Source organism: Diabrotica undecimpunctata, chromosome 7 (assembly GCF_040954645.1).
Source record: "Diabrotica undecimpunctata isolate CICGRU chromosome 7, icDiaUnde3, whole genome shotgun sequence".
NCBI classification, from domain to species: Eukaryota; Metazoa; Arthropoda; class Insecta; order Coleoptera; family Chrysomelidae; genus Diabrotica; species Diabrotica undecimpunctata.
This window is the reverse complement of record NC_092809.1, coordinates 42358238-42377901: the sequence shown is the minus strand read 5'-3', so window position 1 is coordinate 42377901 and position 19664 is coordinate 42358238. Positions and strand designations below refer to the sequence as shown.

Sequence of the window (19664 nt, the reverse complement as noted above, 5' to 3'; positions counted from 1 at the left end):
TGGGGACAAAACAGAGTTCTATTGATTTTTTGCTTAGCTATAAATTTAGTATTTGAACACTCATAAGGGAGGATCCTATGAGATGCCCCAGCTAAGATTTGTAAAAGGAAATTAATTTTTGCACTGTGAAGAGTTGGTGAAGACGTAAACCAAAACACCAATAACATGTAGATATCTTTGAGAAGATAGTGTCAGATAGTCCCATTGTTAGTTGAGGGTAGTTCCGAGGTCTTTATTATGGCTGTGTTAATTCAAACTTAAAATGTACCTACTCTGTTACATTATTCTAAGATCTGAAGTAACATTTAATAAATGGGTAACTGCGAGACTTTCAAGACTCTTGCTGCAGCAATACCGGGAGCGGAATACCAAAACCAGGTGTATTAGCGCAAGACCAAGACTGTCTAAGTCTCGTCTTGTTCTTGCTTTGGGCAACACTAAGTTCACACAAAACATTCAGAAAGACATCTGCATTACACTTGAATTTTACTGTATGTATGATACACTAAACATGTACTAGGAATAAACAAACCAATACATTATGAATGTTGCGAGGAGCACTCACAACTCATGATTTTAACAATGTGTAAACTTACATATCTTTCTCATAAACTATATTAACAGACATTGTAGCATAAGCTATCAGCAACTCTAGTAATTAGCATACAGTATCATTTAGTAGTAGTAGTATCATTATATGAGGAAGAATTTACTATAACTTAGTTGGACGACTGTTGTTTCAGTGTTAATGTTGTATCAAGGGCGTGCGCCAGGGAATTGCACGTATTTGAATTTATTCATTATATATATACATTTGAATTTATAACGGGTACGATATATACCAGTAGTATATAAATAATGGCATATGCTGATAATATCGTGATCATTGGAAGAACCCGAAATCAAGCAGTTGAAACTTTCACAAGTATTAAAAACGCAACAGAAAACATCGGACTTCTGATTAACTCCCAGAAAACTAGATATATGTCGGCGCTATATTATGCAACAAAATAATTTAGAGGTGCAACACGAAACTATCGAAACAGTGGAAGAGCAACGTCTGCTACTTAGGGTCACTGATTGACACCAAAAACAACACATCCAAAGAAATAAGAAAAAGAATATGCGTGGCTAACTGCTGTTATTTTGGCCTAGGCTCTCAACTAAGACGAGAAATATGTCAAGAGCAACAAAGTGCAAACTTTTATAAAACAATATTACGCCCAGTGCTCACTTTCAGATCGAAAACATGGGCAATGACGACCCGAGATGAAGAGTTACTACGATCCTTTAAAAGAAAAGTATGGAGGACCATATTTGGCGGAGTTAACGAACAGAATCTGTGGAGAAGGCGATATAATTTCGAACTCTACAGACTTTTTGGAGATGCAGATATCGTGAAAACCATCAAAATACACCGCCTAAGATGGATGGGCCACGTTTTGCGGATGGATGAAACTGATCCTTCTAAAATAACCATGCTAAATATGCCGGTCGGAAGAAGAAGAATGGGAGAATGTTTTAAGGTAGGCCAGGGCTCACGAAGGGCTGTAGCGCCAACTGATTAATGGTAAACAAAAAATCGAAAAAATGGTATTTTTTACACTAAATTGTTAATAATTAAAAATGGCTCCAAATCTCTGCAAAAATCGTAAATGATTTGTTTATATAGCCATATAATAACTAAAAAAAATTTCAGATACATGGAGTTTACACAGTACCGAACAGGGTCTTTTTTTGTCTATTTCCCTGTACTATAATTACTCTACAATGATTTCCCATGTAGTTGTCCAAAAACTGATCAAAATTGGGTCACAAATGAAAAGGCTTTGAAGATCAAAATTTGTTTTACAATTTTAAAGTCTAAGTATATTCTAATGTTTTAAGTTTTAACAAAAGGTTCATTTTTTGGTTTCAAATTTTATACTATTTTACTAAAAATTTCATTTGATTCCTAAAATATTTATCTAAAATACTGGTAAATGTTGAATGATGTCTAGTCATTATTTATGTAGATCTTGTTGAAATTTTGTTATGACTTGTATTTTATCGATTCTCGGAGATATTATAGGGTTCAAGTGGATAATTAGGTTGATTTATTATTTACGATAGAGATTCTCAAATAGAACCTGACAATAAAATATCATAAGTTTTTAACTGGATGATTGTAGACACAGCTGTTACCGTGGATTTTTAAACGCGCTTTAAGGTTTGGGGTGTATGGTTTATTCTCAATATTAAATTTTTTTTTTTTTGAAAAATTGTTTCATATAAATTTATTTATTTATAACATTAGTACATTATAGTACTATTACTGAAATAAATATAATATTTTTATATGTAATTTATTAAACACAATAAAATTTGTAATAATAAAACACTGAAAACTTTGTTTTCAAAACTTCCACAAAATTTATTATATTTTATCACTACAGCTGTTTCGGCAGAGTGCCTTTCTCAAGTGATCTATTTTTGCTATGCGTTTACACTTTATAGTCTTTAACGAAATAAGTTCAGGAGGGCAGAACTGTTTTTCTCAATTTTGTCATTCAGAATTATGTCTGTGTATTTTAATTTGTTAATTTCCATAGATTCTAACAGAGATAGCTTAAGGTCTTTATTTTGAATGTGAAGAGTTTGAAATTCGTCATTAAAAGAATGAATATGGTCTAGAAGGTGAAGTGCGTATGTAGAATCTGTTTTTCTATTATTGAAAGCCCTTTTATGTTCTGCTATACGTTTGTTAAAAGTTCTACCAGTTTGACCGATGTAAGTTTTTGGGCAGTCGCCACATTTACGTTTGTATACACCACTGTGTAGGTGCTTTTTATTTTGGCTCTTGTTGTTTTTACTTGTGCAGGACTTATAATGGGTAATCCTCTAAGCCCATTGCTATCAGATATTTTTATGGATCATCTAGAGACAAAGATTTCAAAACATCCCGTATTCAAACAGTTTTTATATTGGTGGAGATACGTAGACGATAAACTGGTATGTTTAACAGGAACTAACAGGCAACTCGAACAAAATCAATCCAAAAATTTTTTAGATTTAAAAATTATCAGACTTAAAAATAAACATGACTTCTCCATATTTCATAAACCTACCCATACTGACACGACTATACACAATTCATCATCCCATCCTACACCACATAAACTGGCAGCCTATCATAGCATGTTACATAGATTAACAGAAATTCCGGTGTTAAAATACAACTTTGAGACATAATTAAATATCATTAAGCAAACAGCAGTAAATAATAAATACAATGAACAGACAATTAATAAAATTTTAAATAAAAAACTACACAAGAAAGCCCTGAAATTAGTATTTCCACCACAGGAGAAAAACCCAGTAAAGATAATTCATAATGTCATGGACCTGACGTAATCATTTAGTGACGTCGATCTACGAACGAGACAATGATATCAGGCATTGCTAAAAACATGCAGTTCAGCAGTTCTCTTCAGTGCGTTATCGTAGCGATACAGACACGAACTGGTATTTGCGTTAGTGAAATAGCTTTCATATTTTTATTTTTTTGCCAACAATCGTTTTTAATATTTTATAGTGAGGTACTATTTATGTTCAGTGCGTTTCAAGTCGTTTTTAACATTTTACAGTAAGATCCTAAATCTCATGGGAATATTTTCCCCAAGGAATTGCGAGGTTTTCGTCTCGTATAAACATATTTTGCTAAATTTAAAACCAAAATCCTATTATTTTTCTATCATACATTGATTTGTTATTTATTTATTTGTCCTCTAGATTTTTTTCAGTTCTTAAAAGGTTTATTTATAAGCCAAATTAATGTAAATATTTTACATTTTTACACACCAATAATTCTTATTGGCAGTAAAGACGGGAAGTCGTAAATTTTTATTACAACTTTCAATGTGAGATAAAATAAAAAAGTGATGCCTAACTGGAATGTTTAAGAATAGAGAAACATAATATGTCATGGCTATTGGAAATACTCCACATCGTTAGCACGTGCAAATCCTACCCTGTCGCCTAATTTCCTATGAAATTAAAATGGTGCATGTTTTTAGGATCCATTTATTTTTTCGGGCATGCATATTTACGAGGTTTTGAAACATGTTTACCTTCTGCTCGATCACATATACAGGCAAAATATCAACAAGAATAGCCAAACACATAAAAAAGAATGGAATAACACCAGCTTTCAGAACAAACAACAACTTAGGCAAATATATTAAATCCAACAAGAGCCAAAATAAAAAGCACTTACACAGTGCTGTATACAAACTTAAATGTGGCGACTACCCAAAAACTTACATCGGTCAAACTGGTAGAAATTTTAACAAACGAATAGCAGAACATAAAAGGGCTTTCAATAATGGAAAAACATATTCTACATACGCACTTCACCTTCTAGATCATACTCATTCTTTTAATGACGAATTTCAAATTCTTCACATTCAAAACAAAGGCCTTAAGCTATCTTTGTTAGAATCTATTAGTTGAGACAAACAGTTCTCCCCTCCTCAACCTTTTTAGTTAACGATTATAGAGTGTAAACGCATACCAAAAATAGATCACTTGAGAAAGACACTCGGCCGAAACAGCTGTAGTGATAAGGTTTTATAATAAATTTTGTGGAAGTTTTAAAAACTAAGTTTTCAGTGTTTTATTGTTACATAAAATGAATTTCCACCAAGTAACGGTCGAATCCATCACTTATTTACAATAAAATTTATTTTATTAATGACCACTATTTTATTAATGAATTATTTGTACGTACCAAAGACGAAGCAATCCAAACTCTCCAGACAAAGCAATCGAACAAAAATTTAATAGCGGATGTCATAACAACAACGATAAGTTATACGCTGAGATTTCAAAAATTGTTCCCATGTTTTAAATAACATTTTTGCCCATTGACATTCACCATGTAATTTCTACTAAGATATTAAATAATACCAGATCATTTAATTTTAAATCAACAAAAATCTAATATATGATGACAAGTATGATAGTAATACATACGATCTTTCACCATTCTTTGTCGATAAAAGTCTAGATAATATGAATCATTTTTCAATGATATGTAATGTATAGATGGATTATTTTTCTTATAATAATTATGTTCCTATTTAAACCCAATTTGTAGGTTTAAGTGGCTTAGGAAAAATAGTATTTGAAGAAAGATAGTAGTACTTAGAAAAAAATTAGGTTCTACAAAAATAAAAAGAGCTATTTTTTCAGTAAGAAAACACCTGCAATGTTTTATTCTATTATTTTTTTATTTAACTTTGTTAGTTTTTGAAATATTTTGAGAAGTCGATTTTTTTTAATTTCGTTTCAAAACTAAATACATTTCTTTGAAATTAAGCTTCTAAACTAAGGTAATAGAAATACATCTACTACAGATGAGACTTTTCGCAGCTCACTAGGCATCTAGAAGATAAAGCAAATCTTAATGAGCTTGCAGACTACTCAAAAGAAAACTGATCCAACATAAAGACAATGGAATCAACAAATATTTAATGAACCTCTCACCTGCAGATGATATAAACTATTCGCTGTGGAAACTAACAAAAAAACTTAAACTCAACGGACAAATGAATATGCAAATCAGGAAACAAAATAGCACTTGGCCTAAAACCGACGTAGATAATGCATACACTTTTGCAAATCATCTATGCGAGGTATTTCAACCGCATCAGAGGGAAGTGTCAGTTAAAGAAGAGCAAGCTATTCATTAAGTCGTAAATGCACCATATCAAATGGCTCCGCCTATTAAATCTTTTAAGAAATCTGAAATCAAAGAAATAATTGATAATCTGGAAATTAAAAAGTCATCTGGATATGATTTAATATCTAGTTTAGTACTAAAAAATCTACCCAACGAAGGCGTAAGTTTAATTACTTATATATTTAATTCAATATTAAAAACAGGTTATTTTCCACTCCAATGGAAAGTTGCTCAAATTGTTCTTATTCCAAAAACTAATAAGGATCACACGGAAGTATCTTCATATCGCCCAATTAGCTCATTGCCTATTATATCTAAAGTATTTGAACGGCTTTTTCTGAGAAGAGTGTAGCTTATTTTATATGACAGTAATGTTTTACCGAATTATCAGTTTGGATTTAGGAAACAACATGGTACCATTGAGCAAATTCATAGGGTGGTAGACTACCAGAAATTCGCTCGAACACAAAAATTACTGTACTGTTGCATTTCTAGATGTCTCTCAAGCATTCGACAAAGTTTGGAATGTAGATCTACTTGACAGATCGATTCTTTCAAGTCAAAAGAGGTGAGGAAATCACTAACCTGTTTTCAATTTGTTCCGGAGTTCCATAAGGAAGGTGGGGAAATCACTAACCTGTTTCCAATTTGTTCCGGAGGGGTATCCACATCTGGAAGAAACACCGTCAACTCAGTTTAATCTACAGGAAAATGTATTGGTACGAGTCGAAAATCAAATCTTAGGCTGGAGAACAAACTTCTGATATATAAATGTATTTTAAAACTGGTATGGCAATATGCAGCACAAATCTGGGGTACAGCAAGTAATACCAACATACAAAAACTCCAACTATTCCAATCGAAAGTACTATGCAGCACAAATCTGGGGTACAGCAAGTAATACGAACATACAAAAACTCCAACAATTCCAATCGAAACTACCGCGCCAGATCTGCAATGTCCAGTTACCAACAGTTAGTGAAGCAATATCTGCTGTAAACTCTGCTGTATACAAGACCAGTCTATCCTGCCATCCAAATCCGCTGGCCACGGATCTGCTCAAAATTTCACACGTAAGAATATTAAAACGACCAGAACCTTTGGACCTCTAGTAAATCTGGAGAAACAGTGCATAGTATCATAGTGCTGTGAAATAACAAGTTTTTATTCTGGTGTTTTTTAAAACTTTTCTCGATTTTTTTAGTCTTGTAATACTGATATGTGTTGTCAGTGTTTTTTATCTGTATTAAACTTTTTTTGATAAGTTGAAGTTTAAATTAATTGTTATTTCATAGATTAAATTTATATTATATGTCTTACCTGGGTGCTCGCTACTGGGCGTCTTTTCACTATGTTATTGTATATAAATTAGACATATTGCTTATTGTTTGTAGTGAAACAGATTGCAATAAACATTGGATGTTAAAAAAAGCTTCTAAACCCATCCAAACTCCCAGAACGGATTGTTGACACATGAATAAATCTGTATTCATTAATTATATCAGTACAAGAGTACATTTTGTTGTTTCAATGTATACTAAACCACAGAGGCTAAATAGACTTGAGGACTTAACTGATATAAATTGACATGGTAATTAGATCAGACCATTAGATCGGACAAAGGCGCACAGACAATACCGAATCCAAATTTGAGTTGATTGATGCCTTGGAGTCAAATATCATTGTAGTCGACTAGTGTTTCCGCTAACCATAGTAAAAAAAAATGCATTTGTTTTAGGTTCCAATTCAAATAACATTACCCCCACAGCCCGGTACCGAAGGAGGACATGGTCGAATACTCACCATCCAAGTGCCGGGCTCCGCTTTACAAGGAAACCAACTACAAAAAATCCTCACAGGCCCAGTCATAACGGCCACTATGGGTCTGCCGGCCAGTATCGCCTCGTCTTTGCTACAGCAACATGTTAACGCTGCTTTCAACAGTCAACAACAAGCAGCCACCGTGGCCATTGTAAATAAAAGTGTTTTACAGACTGATGGAGCTGCGGACCAAGAAAGCGATATTGAAATGGAGAGCGGAAGTATGTCTAGGACTGATAGGGATAAGGAGCTTGAAAGTATGATCGAGGAGGGGATTAGCATAGAGATTATTTTACCTAGAAGTAGGAAGAAAGCCAAAGGTGAGTTTTAAATATTTAAACACACATTTTGGATAGATAAAGTTAGTCGTGGTAGTATATATAGTCGGACAATTTTCAATTAAAGGTGACTAATCTAAAAATTGAACTAAACGGTAGCGGCAACCATGTAAAATGTCAGCAGTAAATTCTTGGGTCATTTTTATTGTGTATGCTTCGCCCATGAAAATAAGTGAAAAAGTAAGAAAATTTGCCCCCGTAACAATATAAATTGGTGCGATTTACGAGTGTATAGTGAGACAAGTTCATTGAATAGTTTGAAACATCGATAAACTTATTAATATTTTGCTGGTCTATATATATTTACGTTCTTAGAAATAATGAGAATGAGAGAAATATGATATTTTAGTTTATTCAATCCACATTTTATATGTGCATAGGCGTAGTGTGTTTTGTTTCTTGTGAATATATTTATTAAATAAACTTTATTATTAACTTTAAAATAGTTTTGAAGTAAGTTTTAAATAGTAAATTTAAGGCAAGTTTATTCTTTATATAGTATTAACACATTAACGGCCGCTCAATATACAAAGAGAAATTTGACAATTAATTTGTTAGATTGGATTAAAAACACATAAATTAAGACTCATTTACAACCAAAAAGATTTTTTTTTTTCATTTTCAAGGAAAACAGTACAATTTTTAATACAGGAACATATTGTATCTTAAATGTAAATTAAATTTTAAGGTGAAAATTTTCGAAACATTCGGGGTGTAGCTGCATTCTACACCTTTTACATAAATAAATAGTCTAACTTTTGCACATCCTATATTCTTGCACTATCGTCTCTTTTTGTAATGTGGCAAATATTGTCGAATCTGGTTTCATCTGGTAAAGCAAATTTATATTGACGTCCATGTACTAAGTTTGACACTGATGTAGCGGTTTCTTCACTATTATAAATTATAAATATAAATCTATGTTGGCTCATGCTTTCTCTTATAATGTTCACTTCTTTATCCTCATCCTTTGACCAATGCATATCAACTTGAAGCAGAGTGTGAACCAGATAATATGCATGTGTTAATATATTTTTTTAAATATATGTTATTCATTTCAAAATCGTAACGGTTATTCTGCAATGCATAAATATTTGTAAAATATAGAATGCTCTCAATTATTTTTTTATCAGAAAAGAGTAAAAAAACTTCAATATATGACTTGTCTCCATGGTTGGCTTTTATATTGTCTAAATATCAATCAGACTGATGTTGAATTACTACAACACACTACACAAATATCATTTGTGAAGAATGAATAAAATCGGATATTGCAGGTACATATGAAATACAAGTGATTGGGAATTCTGACGATTCTGATTATGATTCCTCTGAACCACAGACAAAACGTCCAAAGAAAAAACCAGGCAAAAACAGTAAATCTAAATTTGTCTCAAGTTGTAACAGTATCATCAATGTCTTCTGCATCAGAAACTTTCTAATCTCATCTCGGCAGCAAATAAACCGCATTAAGTGAGTCAGCATTTTCACAATCTGAGTCTTCTTCTAAAAGCGGCTTCCCACGATCGGTGATATTGCGGACGAGCGCGGACCAGCTCGCACCGACGCACCGTGGGAAGTGGGTCGCCCGTGGTAGCACAGACACGTCTGTGGTGGTGCGTCCTATCCATCGAGAGTCGGTAACATCAAAGGTGCGGTACATGCCCGTGCGACACGTTCCGAGCGCGTCCGTGTTTGAACAGACAAGTGCAAGTCAGAAGTTGTTCATTCGCTGACACAAGTAGTTGTCTGTAGTGTTGTCAAAGTTGTTTCGCAGTTTTTTGCTAAAAAATGGAATGGACAAACGAAGATATTTTTGATTTTTTAAATTTGTATCAAAATGAACCAAGTTCAAATTGTACCAAAATGAACGGCGCCAGAGCATAAGAACCGGAACGATATATACGATGCATGGAACCGAATAAAAAATCAATTAAAGAATAGTACTATTTCGATTAAAGACTTAAAAAAAAGAGTTAAATTTTTTAAAATAAAGTTAAATCAAACAGTACTGTCACGGACCTACACAGACTGTCACGGACCGTAGGAAGAGCTCTGTCTGCAGTGCGTTGCCGTCTGCAGTGCTCATCGGCTGTGCGCGATGATCTGTAGAATCGCCGGTCGTCGGATGCCGCTATAACAAAGCTATTAACTCTTTAGTAGTTAGTGCTTCATTTCATATTTCGAGAATTTACTGAAATAAACAAATGTACTACTATATACACGCATTCACATGATAATAGTTTAGCTTAGCTCATTTTAATTTATATGAACTTCATAATATATTTTTATACTTATATAAACAAATAAACACAAGGAAACTTTCAAATTAAGTTAAAAAAAATATATAACGTTTACAGCACACAGCAATTCTATAAATAGAGAATGATGTGTAATGACGAGATCGTATGTTAAAATTTCAGATTGTTTCGTCTAATGAAAAAAATAAGTATTTTGCAAAGATTTCTGTTTTTTGAAGTTCTTTATTAAGTAATCTATAATAAGAATAAAATTTTACTTTATTTTGTTAACTATAAGATACCTGTTAACACGTTCACGACGGCATTAAATTTGTCAGTAACATTTATTGACGTTACCAGATCCTTGTATCTGGTAACACTGTCTACTGTTCGGACGATACCAGACCTATGGGTCTGGTAAACATATCTATAAATAAATGGTTTCTGTGACTTTGTATTTGAAATTACCTTGAATCTAACACTGCCATCTCATAGTAAATACTCTAATCCATTTCTGGCAGACATAGCACCAGATTCCGATGTCCGGTAAAGTATTTACGGTATATAAAAAATATACTGATACTTATGTGGCAATTTGAAATATTTTACTTTTAAAAAATAAATAAAATGATCAATTTTTATTTGAAGTAATATTAAAGTGTACAAAAATATATAATAATTAAAATAGTAATTATTAATTAGATATGTCTATCATTAAAACAAGTTAAGCACAAAGCCGGTTTCTTTTCGCAATTTTCACAAAAAGTGTTTACTTTGGTCACCTTCTTGTCAGCTTCCTTACTTTTCATAGTCTGTCTCAACTTCTTGTAACAATCAACACAATTTCGTCTACATTTTCTACCAGGACCTTCTTCTCGTTGCAGACAATGTTTTTCGTTTTGATAAGTTGGTTTCAGAAATACACTCATTTTGATTTGAAAGTTGTAATGCTAACTGTTCACGAAATGTTAGCATTGGTATCTTTTTTTTTGATGTTTGTTTTATTATAGATAATCCAGCTGTTGATTATTGTAGCACCAAAGATTAGTTCGAAGACTACCTTACGATACCACTTAAGACCTTTTCGTAAGGAAGAATAATAAGCTGCCATTTGGTCACTGTAATCTACACCTTTTTTAGCTTTGTTGTAGTATTGGATAACTTGCGGTTTAAAAATATATTCCACTGGTTCCTCCCTTGGTTTTGATCTCTTTTTCTTGCCCGTAGTGCAGAAATTTAGGGTATGCTCAGGTTTACTGGATAACATTAATACCGATCTCTTGTCTTGCCAACGGATTACCTTTATATTGTCCTTATTTTTGATGCCAATTATTTCATTTTTCTTTAGTTTCTTCTGAACTATTCCCTTTGGAATACCTTTCCGATTGCTTCTAAGAGTCCCACAATAAAAAGTTTGGCGATCTAATAGATCTTTTGCAAGAGGAATGCCCGAATAAAAGTTATCAGCATATAAAGTTCGTCGGGCATCTAACAAGCTATTCATTAAGGTCAGCACAACTTTCTGAGAATGGCTTTTGTTTATCATATTGTTTTCTTTTCCACGGTAAACCATCACTTTATATGTATATCCACTGACGGTACATAGTTTATATAATTTAACGCCATATTTATGGCGTTTGTTTTTTATATATTGCCGCATACTCAAACGACCACGCCATGGTATCATACTTTCGTCTATGACTACATTCCGTCCTGGAGTCATGATTTTCATAAATCTGTCATTAAGTAAGTCTAAAACATGTCTGATTTTGTGTAATTTATCGTTGCTTTCTAGTATACCGTCGTTATTTTGAAAATGTAGATACCGTAGAATTAACAAAAATCTGTCCCTACTCATAACTGAGGAGATAAACTTATTGTTATAAAGGTCATTTTTGGACCAATATAATCGAATATTAGGGACCTTCACGAATCCCATGCAGATCACGATACTAAAGAATTTTTTAATTTCTTCTTTATTAGTCGGAACCCACTTACTGTTAGATTTTTGTTTGATATTATGTACACCAATTTCTTGTTCTGCATATCTATTGGTTTCTTGAACAATTAATTCCAAAATTTCATCTGTGACAAATAGACAAAAAATATCCAACGGGCTCAAATTTTCACATTGAATATTTATTTTAGAATCTGTAGGATATCCATCAAAATCTAATTTATCTGTTTCCTGAATGCCAGTCCATACATCTTCCTTAGCATCACCTAAAAATAAAGATAATGACAATGAAATTATAAGATTCATTTTTATTCTTACCAATTTCTTTTTCCGATTCATAATTATCAGTTTCTATATCACTGGATACTTCTTCGTTCAAATATATGGATTCGTCCCCATCAGAATTGTCGCTATATTTACTAGGAATGTATTCAGGATCTTCATCAGACAAGTTTTCAAATGGATCACTATCAGATTCACTTTCAGTTTGTATCCAAGCATTTTGGTGCTTGTTTAGCACCATTTTAACCATTTTTTCGCCTCTAGACGACATTTTTATGGATTTTAATAAAAAACAACAGACTTGTACAATGTTTACTATAACACTAATAACCAGATACGGAGTTCTGGTAAATCCCATAGCGTAAAAAATTTCTTTGTGGGACGTTACCAGGTGCTGGCATCTGGTAACTTAAAACAGAACTAAAATATAAAGCACATAATGACGATTCCGTAGGTACCTATATCATAATATTTAGTTCATAATTAGCCATTTTATCGTTGTCGGCGCTAGCGCAAGATCTCCAAATTTCAGTGCCGGTTGAACGTAAAGTTTATACCAGACCCATGTATCTGCTAGCGGCGTGAACGTGTTAAAGACACATGATAATTTAATAATTATATCAATCTTAGATTTAATTTTTACGTAATTACTTATGTGTTTAAATAAATCATTAATTTTTTTTTGACACGCCTCTGCAAAATTGATAAGTGGAATATGATTTCGTTGAAAAGTTATCGTTAAGCGCTTTGTTAAGTGCGATGTTGCCAAGTAATCACCTTCAATTAAAAATTATTTTAGTATAGTCGCAGTATTTATTAGTAGGTTTTTCCAATAGAGACTTCCGAAATTTGTTAGTTGGTTGCGGTCATATTGTTGAAGATACATCTGTCATTTAGGCTGCCAGCTATTCAGTCTGTTTTGCCAAATCACCATCGATGAATATAGCGTACAACAAACGAGAAAATGATAAAATTGTTTTATCAAAATGGGTGTTCTATTCGGGCAAAGTTCACAATAAGTTCAGGGCAAGTTCAGAGAATATTGAGTTCACTAGTTCAGTAAATAATCAATCAACACCCGTACATAGACGAAACACAAGATCTACCGAAAACACCGTCGCTGTCCGTGAGAGTGCAAGAGAATCCGAGCACCTGGGCCACAGTACGGCCTCGGCTTTTAGCGTTTTGTGGACATTCGATACAAAATCAGTGCAAACTCGTTGTTCAGGGGTTTCGGGGTCGCTGAACACTAGTATCATGTCGGCGATGGTGTCCGAGACACCTTGTGCTCAGGAGAGGACTGGTCTCTTGGAGTTTGTGCATCGGAGACCATCACCGTTATGATATTCGTGATAAGTGACCCCAAAATCCCATGAGTAACGAGTTTGCACTGATTTCGTAAAGAATTTTTACAAAACTATAGGAGATGAAGTTAGTGGTCGCTTAGTGTTTAGCGACCTCAAAAAGTCCCAAGGAACGAGTTTGCACTAATTTTGTATCAAATTTCCTCAATACTCCAAAAGACGTGGTCCGTGCTGGTCACTAGTGGCATCCTAGACCATCATCGTCATGATATATGTGATCAGCGACCCCAAAACCCCCGAGTAACGAGCGTACACTGAGTTTGTATCAAATTTCATTAAAACAAAAGGAGAAGAGGCCCGTCGTTAGCACCAGGTACCTCAAAGACCATTTCCGACATAATATTAGTGTTCCGCGATCCCAAAAACCCGCGAGTAACGAGTTTGCACTGATTTTATATGGAATTTCCACAATACACCAGGAGACTGGGCACAGGTTCACCAGGTATCTCGGAGACCATCACCGTCATGATATTCATGTTCCGTGATCCCAAAAATCCCCGAGTAGTAATATGAAACTCATTTCCGTCAATTATTTCCAAATTACAAGTTTGTCATTTTTCATCATTTGGAAAATGAATTTCTTTGTTTTATAATGGAATTTTCATTTCCACATCATCGTTTTTGTTCACAAAAGACTCATACGAATCGAGTGCAAAACGTTTCATTGAGATCCATCCCACTACAAACATTTGGTAGGTTTTGGACTTTTTACTGCTTTGAGCTTCGTTTCCTCGCCTATAGTAAAATATTTTATTTCTTTTAGTTCGCTTACAGCCTTGGACTTGTACGACCTGTTAAGGTGAACTATATATAGTTTGTTTACATTATATAAATTATATTTGGGAAGACCAATTCCGGCGATATGATAACTAATTTGTTTTTGTATTAAATATAATGAAGCTATACAAGTTTCAAAATTTGTGCTTTAAATGAACGTTGTATTTATCTCAATATTAATCTAAATATAAATAAAATTGATTACCAAACAAAACTATGACCTGTATTCAATAATATCATAACTTGAATATTTTTATTTTGAAAATTACTTTTTCTATCAGAGTTGAGTTCTTGTTATTTGTTGTATTGTTTTGCAAATTAAAATTTATCAATGTAAAACGCGTAGGTAAATAACACAGACTACGTAACATGGATATAAGAATAGAATATGGGAAATGAGTCAATACTCATAATCTTGAGTATGTAGTTTTTATTATTTAATGATGGCAAATTTTGGGCTACCGGTTTCAAGGCTTACAATATTTGCCTCATCATCAGGCCCCAGTACGTTAGTCTTATTTATATAAAAACCTACAATCTAAAACAACATAAAACAAACAATAAACAACTGAAACACAATAAAATGATACTAAGTATGTAATAGCAAATTTTAACTAATACCCCTGTATAATACCATATACTAATTACTGACTGACTATATGGTGCAGTTTCCATCAGCTTTGTTATACCTAATGGCACTAACGTCCCAATCTTTATTAAATCAAAATCAGCTTAAATCCAAACAAAATTAGTATGATTGAATAGGTATTTTCAATACCTTTCTAACTGGATATAATTTGCCATAAGGTCCCATTTAAAATTATCACTCACAGTGTAACGGCATCTATGACTACTACATCACCTGTTATGACTAGTTGGTTGAGAAGCCTACGTCCGTTTATTTCCTTCCTCCAAATTTTATTATTATAAGTGAATCGCTTGTTTTAGAAACAACCTAAGTCACATTCGGAAAATGGAGGTTTTTTCAGTAATGAAATGTCAGGTTTAAAAAAAAACGTATTTATTGCTAAACAATTTTAATATCATACAGTTTATTTTGTGACTTCCTTGGATTTTTTCTTAGTTGCTGATGTTTAAATAATATTTTCGTAAAATGGTTTGAACGGTTCTTCCACGCATTGAAGCAGTGTGGCCAAATTCTATTTTTTCACCTCTAGTATTGGAATTGGGTCTTCATACGCCTTTTGGGTTGGTATTTTAACTGTGGCGTTCCTTGTTTTTGGAATGGAAACATTGAAGGTACTCCATATCGCACCATTAATGTATTCACTAGCTCGAATACTGGCGGGAGTATCAACGCTGTAGACAAAATGATGCAATTTGGAAATTGAGAACGAAATTCGTTGGTCCCTTGTTAACTTGTGTCTCGGTCGACGCACATGCAGACTTATAATACCTAGCCTACCAGTCTTTAAAATTTGTAATACTTTCCCTTTTAATTTCACGGACCGTGAATAGGTTTTGGGCACTTGCGGTAACAATGATCTCCGTGTACTTATGGATGCTATAAACTCGGTCAAATTTTCTGAGGGTTCTTTTAATAACCCCAAAAACACGGTCACAGGGAAGAAATGAGTGACCTCGAAGTGGGAAAAATTGTTGAATTTTTTGAAATCTGCCTTTATCGGTTAAAGCCAAACACATTCTTGTAACGTTTTTGTTTTGACCTGGGCAGTTGTCAGAAAACAGGCGTAGTTCTTTTACATCTGTTCTAATATATTTTTCAATATAATCTAATAGAAAGCTGCAGACCTCATTCGGGCTTTTTCCTGTTTCTGCTTCGTGGTAAATAAAGAACGGATTTTCGTGACTTAATATTGGTGATGCAAAAAACATTAACGGTAAGCTACGACAGATAAAATAGGTCTTGTACAGGAATTGCAGGAAGTTGAAGGTTCTGCATAAAATCGAAGGCGATTGCTTCTACATCATTTCTTTGAATGCATTCCTCAACTTGATCATGTAGGGCAGTGTAAAATTTTTTACTTTGGGCGGCAGTGTACGACTTTTCGGCAACCGCTACTTTAAAAATTATCGTAGTAACTGTATTTTACTGTACTCTCAGGATATTTTTTAATAAATAATTCGTACATTATTTTTATATTAAGTTTCGCATCTAAGTACTTAAATTCCTTACCAGAGTAATGAGACTCTTTGACTGGAAATGTAGTTATGAGGCTACGGATAAGTCCTTAGTTCCAGCATCAATAATGTTCCCTTTTATATTTTTCCCGTTTTATCTGTAGGTATCACACCACATACCACAAGTCTTTTAATTCTCTTTAGCCTTTCTGTTCCAATGGCGCGAATACTTAAAAACGCACTTTCGCATATCTTTTTTTTAGTCTGATCAACATTAATAAAGAGCTTGTACCTTATTGTCCTATCTTTACCTTCTTCGTTACGTTTTCTTCTTCTAGACACCTTCTTTACTTCTACTCCTACTCCGTACTACTTTTTATTGTCTTACTTGCACTGAGGTCCTATTTGCTTTGCTTCAATGGCCTTATTTTTGTAGCTAATATATGTTTGCCCTTTAACTCTAGAGTTTCTGATAACATTACACTGATATTCATCCGATTACCTAATCCCCTTACGCCTTTTAGTAGCAGGCTCTCCATCCTTGGCGTTTTCAGTACTGGTGGTTGGTTGATCGTTGTTCATAATAATATTAAAATATGAACGTTTTTCTTCCAATATACAGAAAACTTTTTGTAAGCAGCAATAAGAACAAACAATAGAAACACTACGAATTTTATAGGTTATGGTAAACGTCGATATGCAAAATGACAAAAGCAACTATGCTTAAGGGACTTAGGTGTATTCTGCATTAAACTGTGTGTAACCCACAGAATTACATGTTGGTGTTATAAACTCAAAATCGCCAAGATGTGACTTAGGTTTTTTCTGAAATAAGCGATTCAAGTATAAAAATTTTGAATAAAATCCTTTATAAAAAGGTATATAAAAAACCCAGTTGGGCTATGTTAAATTGGCAAAACGTTTTCGGAATAAGTATTCCATCATCAGTACCAAGTTAATACATGGATGTAGCCACTAAATATGGGGTTAAAAACCCTTTAAAAATTGCTAATTGAAATTTAGTTTACATTATGTCTGTTTTACAATTTAGATGGTAAAGTTACCGTTGGATTGGTAACATGGTGACATATGACTCTGCAATAAGTTGCAAGTCCTGAGACGGTATGTCTACGAGGACTTCAATAAAGCAACTGAGTTCAGTTGCTTTATTGAAGTCCTCGTAGACATACCGTCTCAGGACTTGCAACTTATTGCACAGTCATATGTCACCATGTTACCAATCCAACGGTAACTTTACCATCTAAATTGTAAAACAGACATAATGTAAACTAAATTTCAATTAGCAATTTTTAAAGGGTTTTTAACCCCATATTTAGTGGCTACATCCATGTATTAACTTGGTACTGATGATGGAATACTTATTCCGAAAACGTTTTGCCAATTTAACATAGCCCAACTGGGTTTTTTATATACCTTTTTATAAAGGATTTTATTCAAAATTTTTAATATATGGTATACAGCCAAACACAGGAACTTAGTTTCCTTGTGGATTTCAAGTATAAACGTTCAAAACATGAGAAGGGAGAGGACTTTCGTAAAATCTCCACACACTGCTGCAACATCCTCTACCAATATATATTGGATTCCTCTAAGTAATATATCTCGACTTGAGCATTTGTGTTTTCTCACAGACAACCACTACCTTTTATCTTTTTTATGAATTGCACGTTGGTTTTGCTTCCATCGTTTCCTTATGAACTGTGTCCTTATGAAATACTCGCGAATACACACCTTAATTGTTTGTTTTTATTCGAGGTTACAGAGTTGGTATAAGTATTTTGCTACTATTGAAACGGTCAATGTTCTTGCTGTCCATACTGTGACGTTTAGGTACGTTTTGACTTTGCTAATAGCGATTAACTTTCGATTATTAAGCTGCACGCCGTAGTAAATAGCAAATTGTCTATAAAAGACAATGTGACAAAAATGTTAATTAAGAGGCGAATTTATGTGGTGACAAATAGTTGAGTATTTAGCAGCTCCACCAAGTATTCGGGACTTGACTAGAAAACGATTTACCGTCAGTCATCGTATAAATAATTGTTATTATTTATTTCAGCGAATAAAAAAACAAAAAAGCCAGTGATCAATCAGGCCGATGGACCAAACGATACATCAGATGAAGATGAAGACGGGTCTGATGATGACAACGATGACGACGATTTAGACGATGACAAAGATGAAGATGATCAAGAAATGGAAGATGAAGGTAAGATTATTGCGATACTATGTACCATAAAATATTTCATAGTTCAGTGATGGATTCGACCGTTACTTGATGAAAATTAATTTTATATAACAATAAAATACTGAAAACTTTTCGTTTTCAAAACTTTCACAAAATTTATTATAAATTCTTATCACTACAGCTGCCTCGGCATATTGCCTTTCTCAAGTGATCTATTTTTGGTATGTGTTTACACTTTATAGTCTTTAACTGAATAGATTGAGGAGGGGAGAACTGTTTGTCTCAAGTTGGTCATTCAGAATTATGTCTGTATTTTTTAATTTGTTGATTTCCATAGATTCTAATAAAGAGAGTTTAAGGCCTTTATTTTGGATGTGAAGAATTTAAAATTCGTCATTAAAAGAATGTTTATGGTCTAGAAGGTGAAGTGCCTATGTAGAATCTATTTTTCTATTATTGAAAGTCCTTTTATGTTCTTCTATACGTTTTTTTAAAAGTTCTACCAGTTTGTAGTTTTTGGACAGTCGCCACATTAAGTTTTTATACACCACTGTGTTAAATACTTTTTTTTTTGGCTCTTGTTGTTTTTAATTGTTCTAAATAGATAGATAGATTTAAATATCACTAAGCAAATAGCAGTAAACAATAGATACAACGAACAATAAATAAAATTTTAAATCAAAAACTACATAAGAAAGCCATGAAATTAGTAGTAGTTCCACCACCAGAGAAAAAACACAGTACCTTCTGCTCGGTCACATATACAGACAAGATATCAATAAAAATAGCCAAACACAAAAAAGAAAGGATCAACACCAGCTTTTGTAGTGTAAACACATACCAAAAATAGA

The 19664-nt window shown here is 33.3% G+C and overlaps 1 protein-coding gene across 1 annotated transcript in view; it reads left to right on the top strand.

Annotated features, from left to right (window-relative positions):
• The window catches only part of LOC140445266 (transcription initiation factor IIA subunit 1-like), a 29329-nt gene that overhangs the window by 2436 nt on the left and 7229 nt on the right, over positions 1-19664 (top strand). Inside the window, exons 2-3 of the mRNA XM_072537187.1 lie at positions 7461-7863; positions 18685-18834. Coding sequence (XP_072393288.1) covers positions 7461-7863; positions 18685-18834 — 553 coding nt within the window. The remainder of the gene's footprint in view (positions 1-7460; positions 7864-18684; positions 18835-19664) is intronic.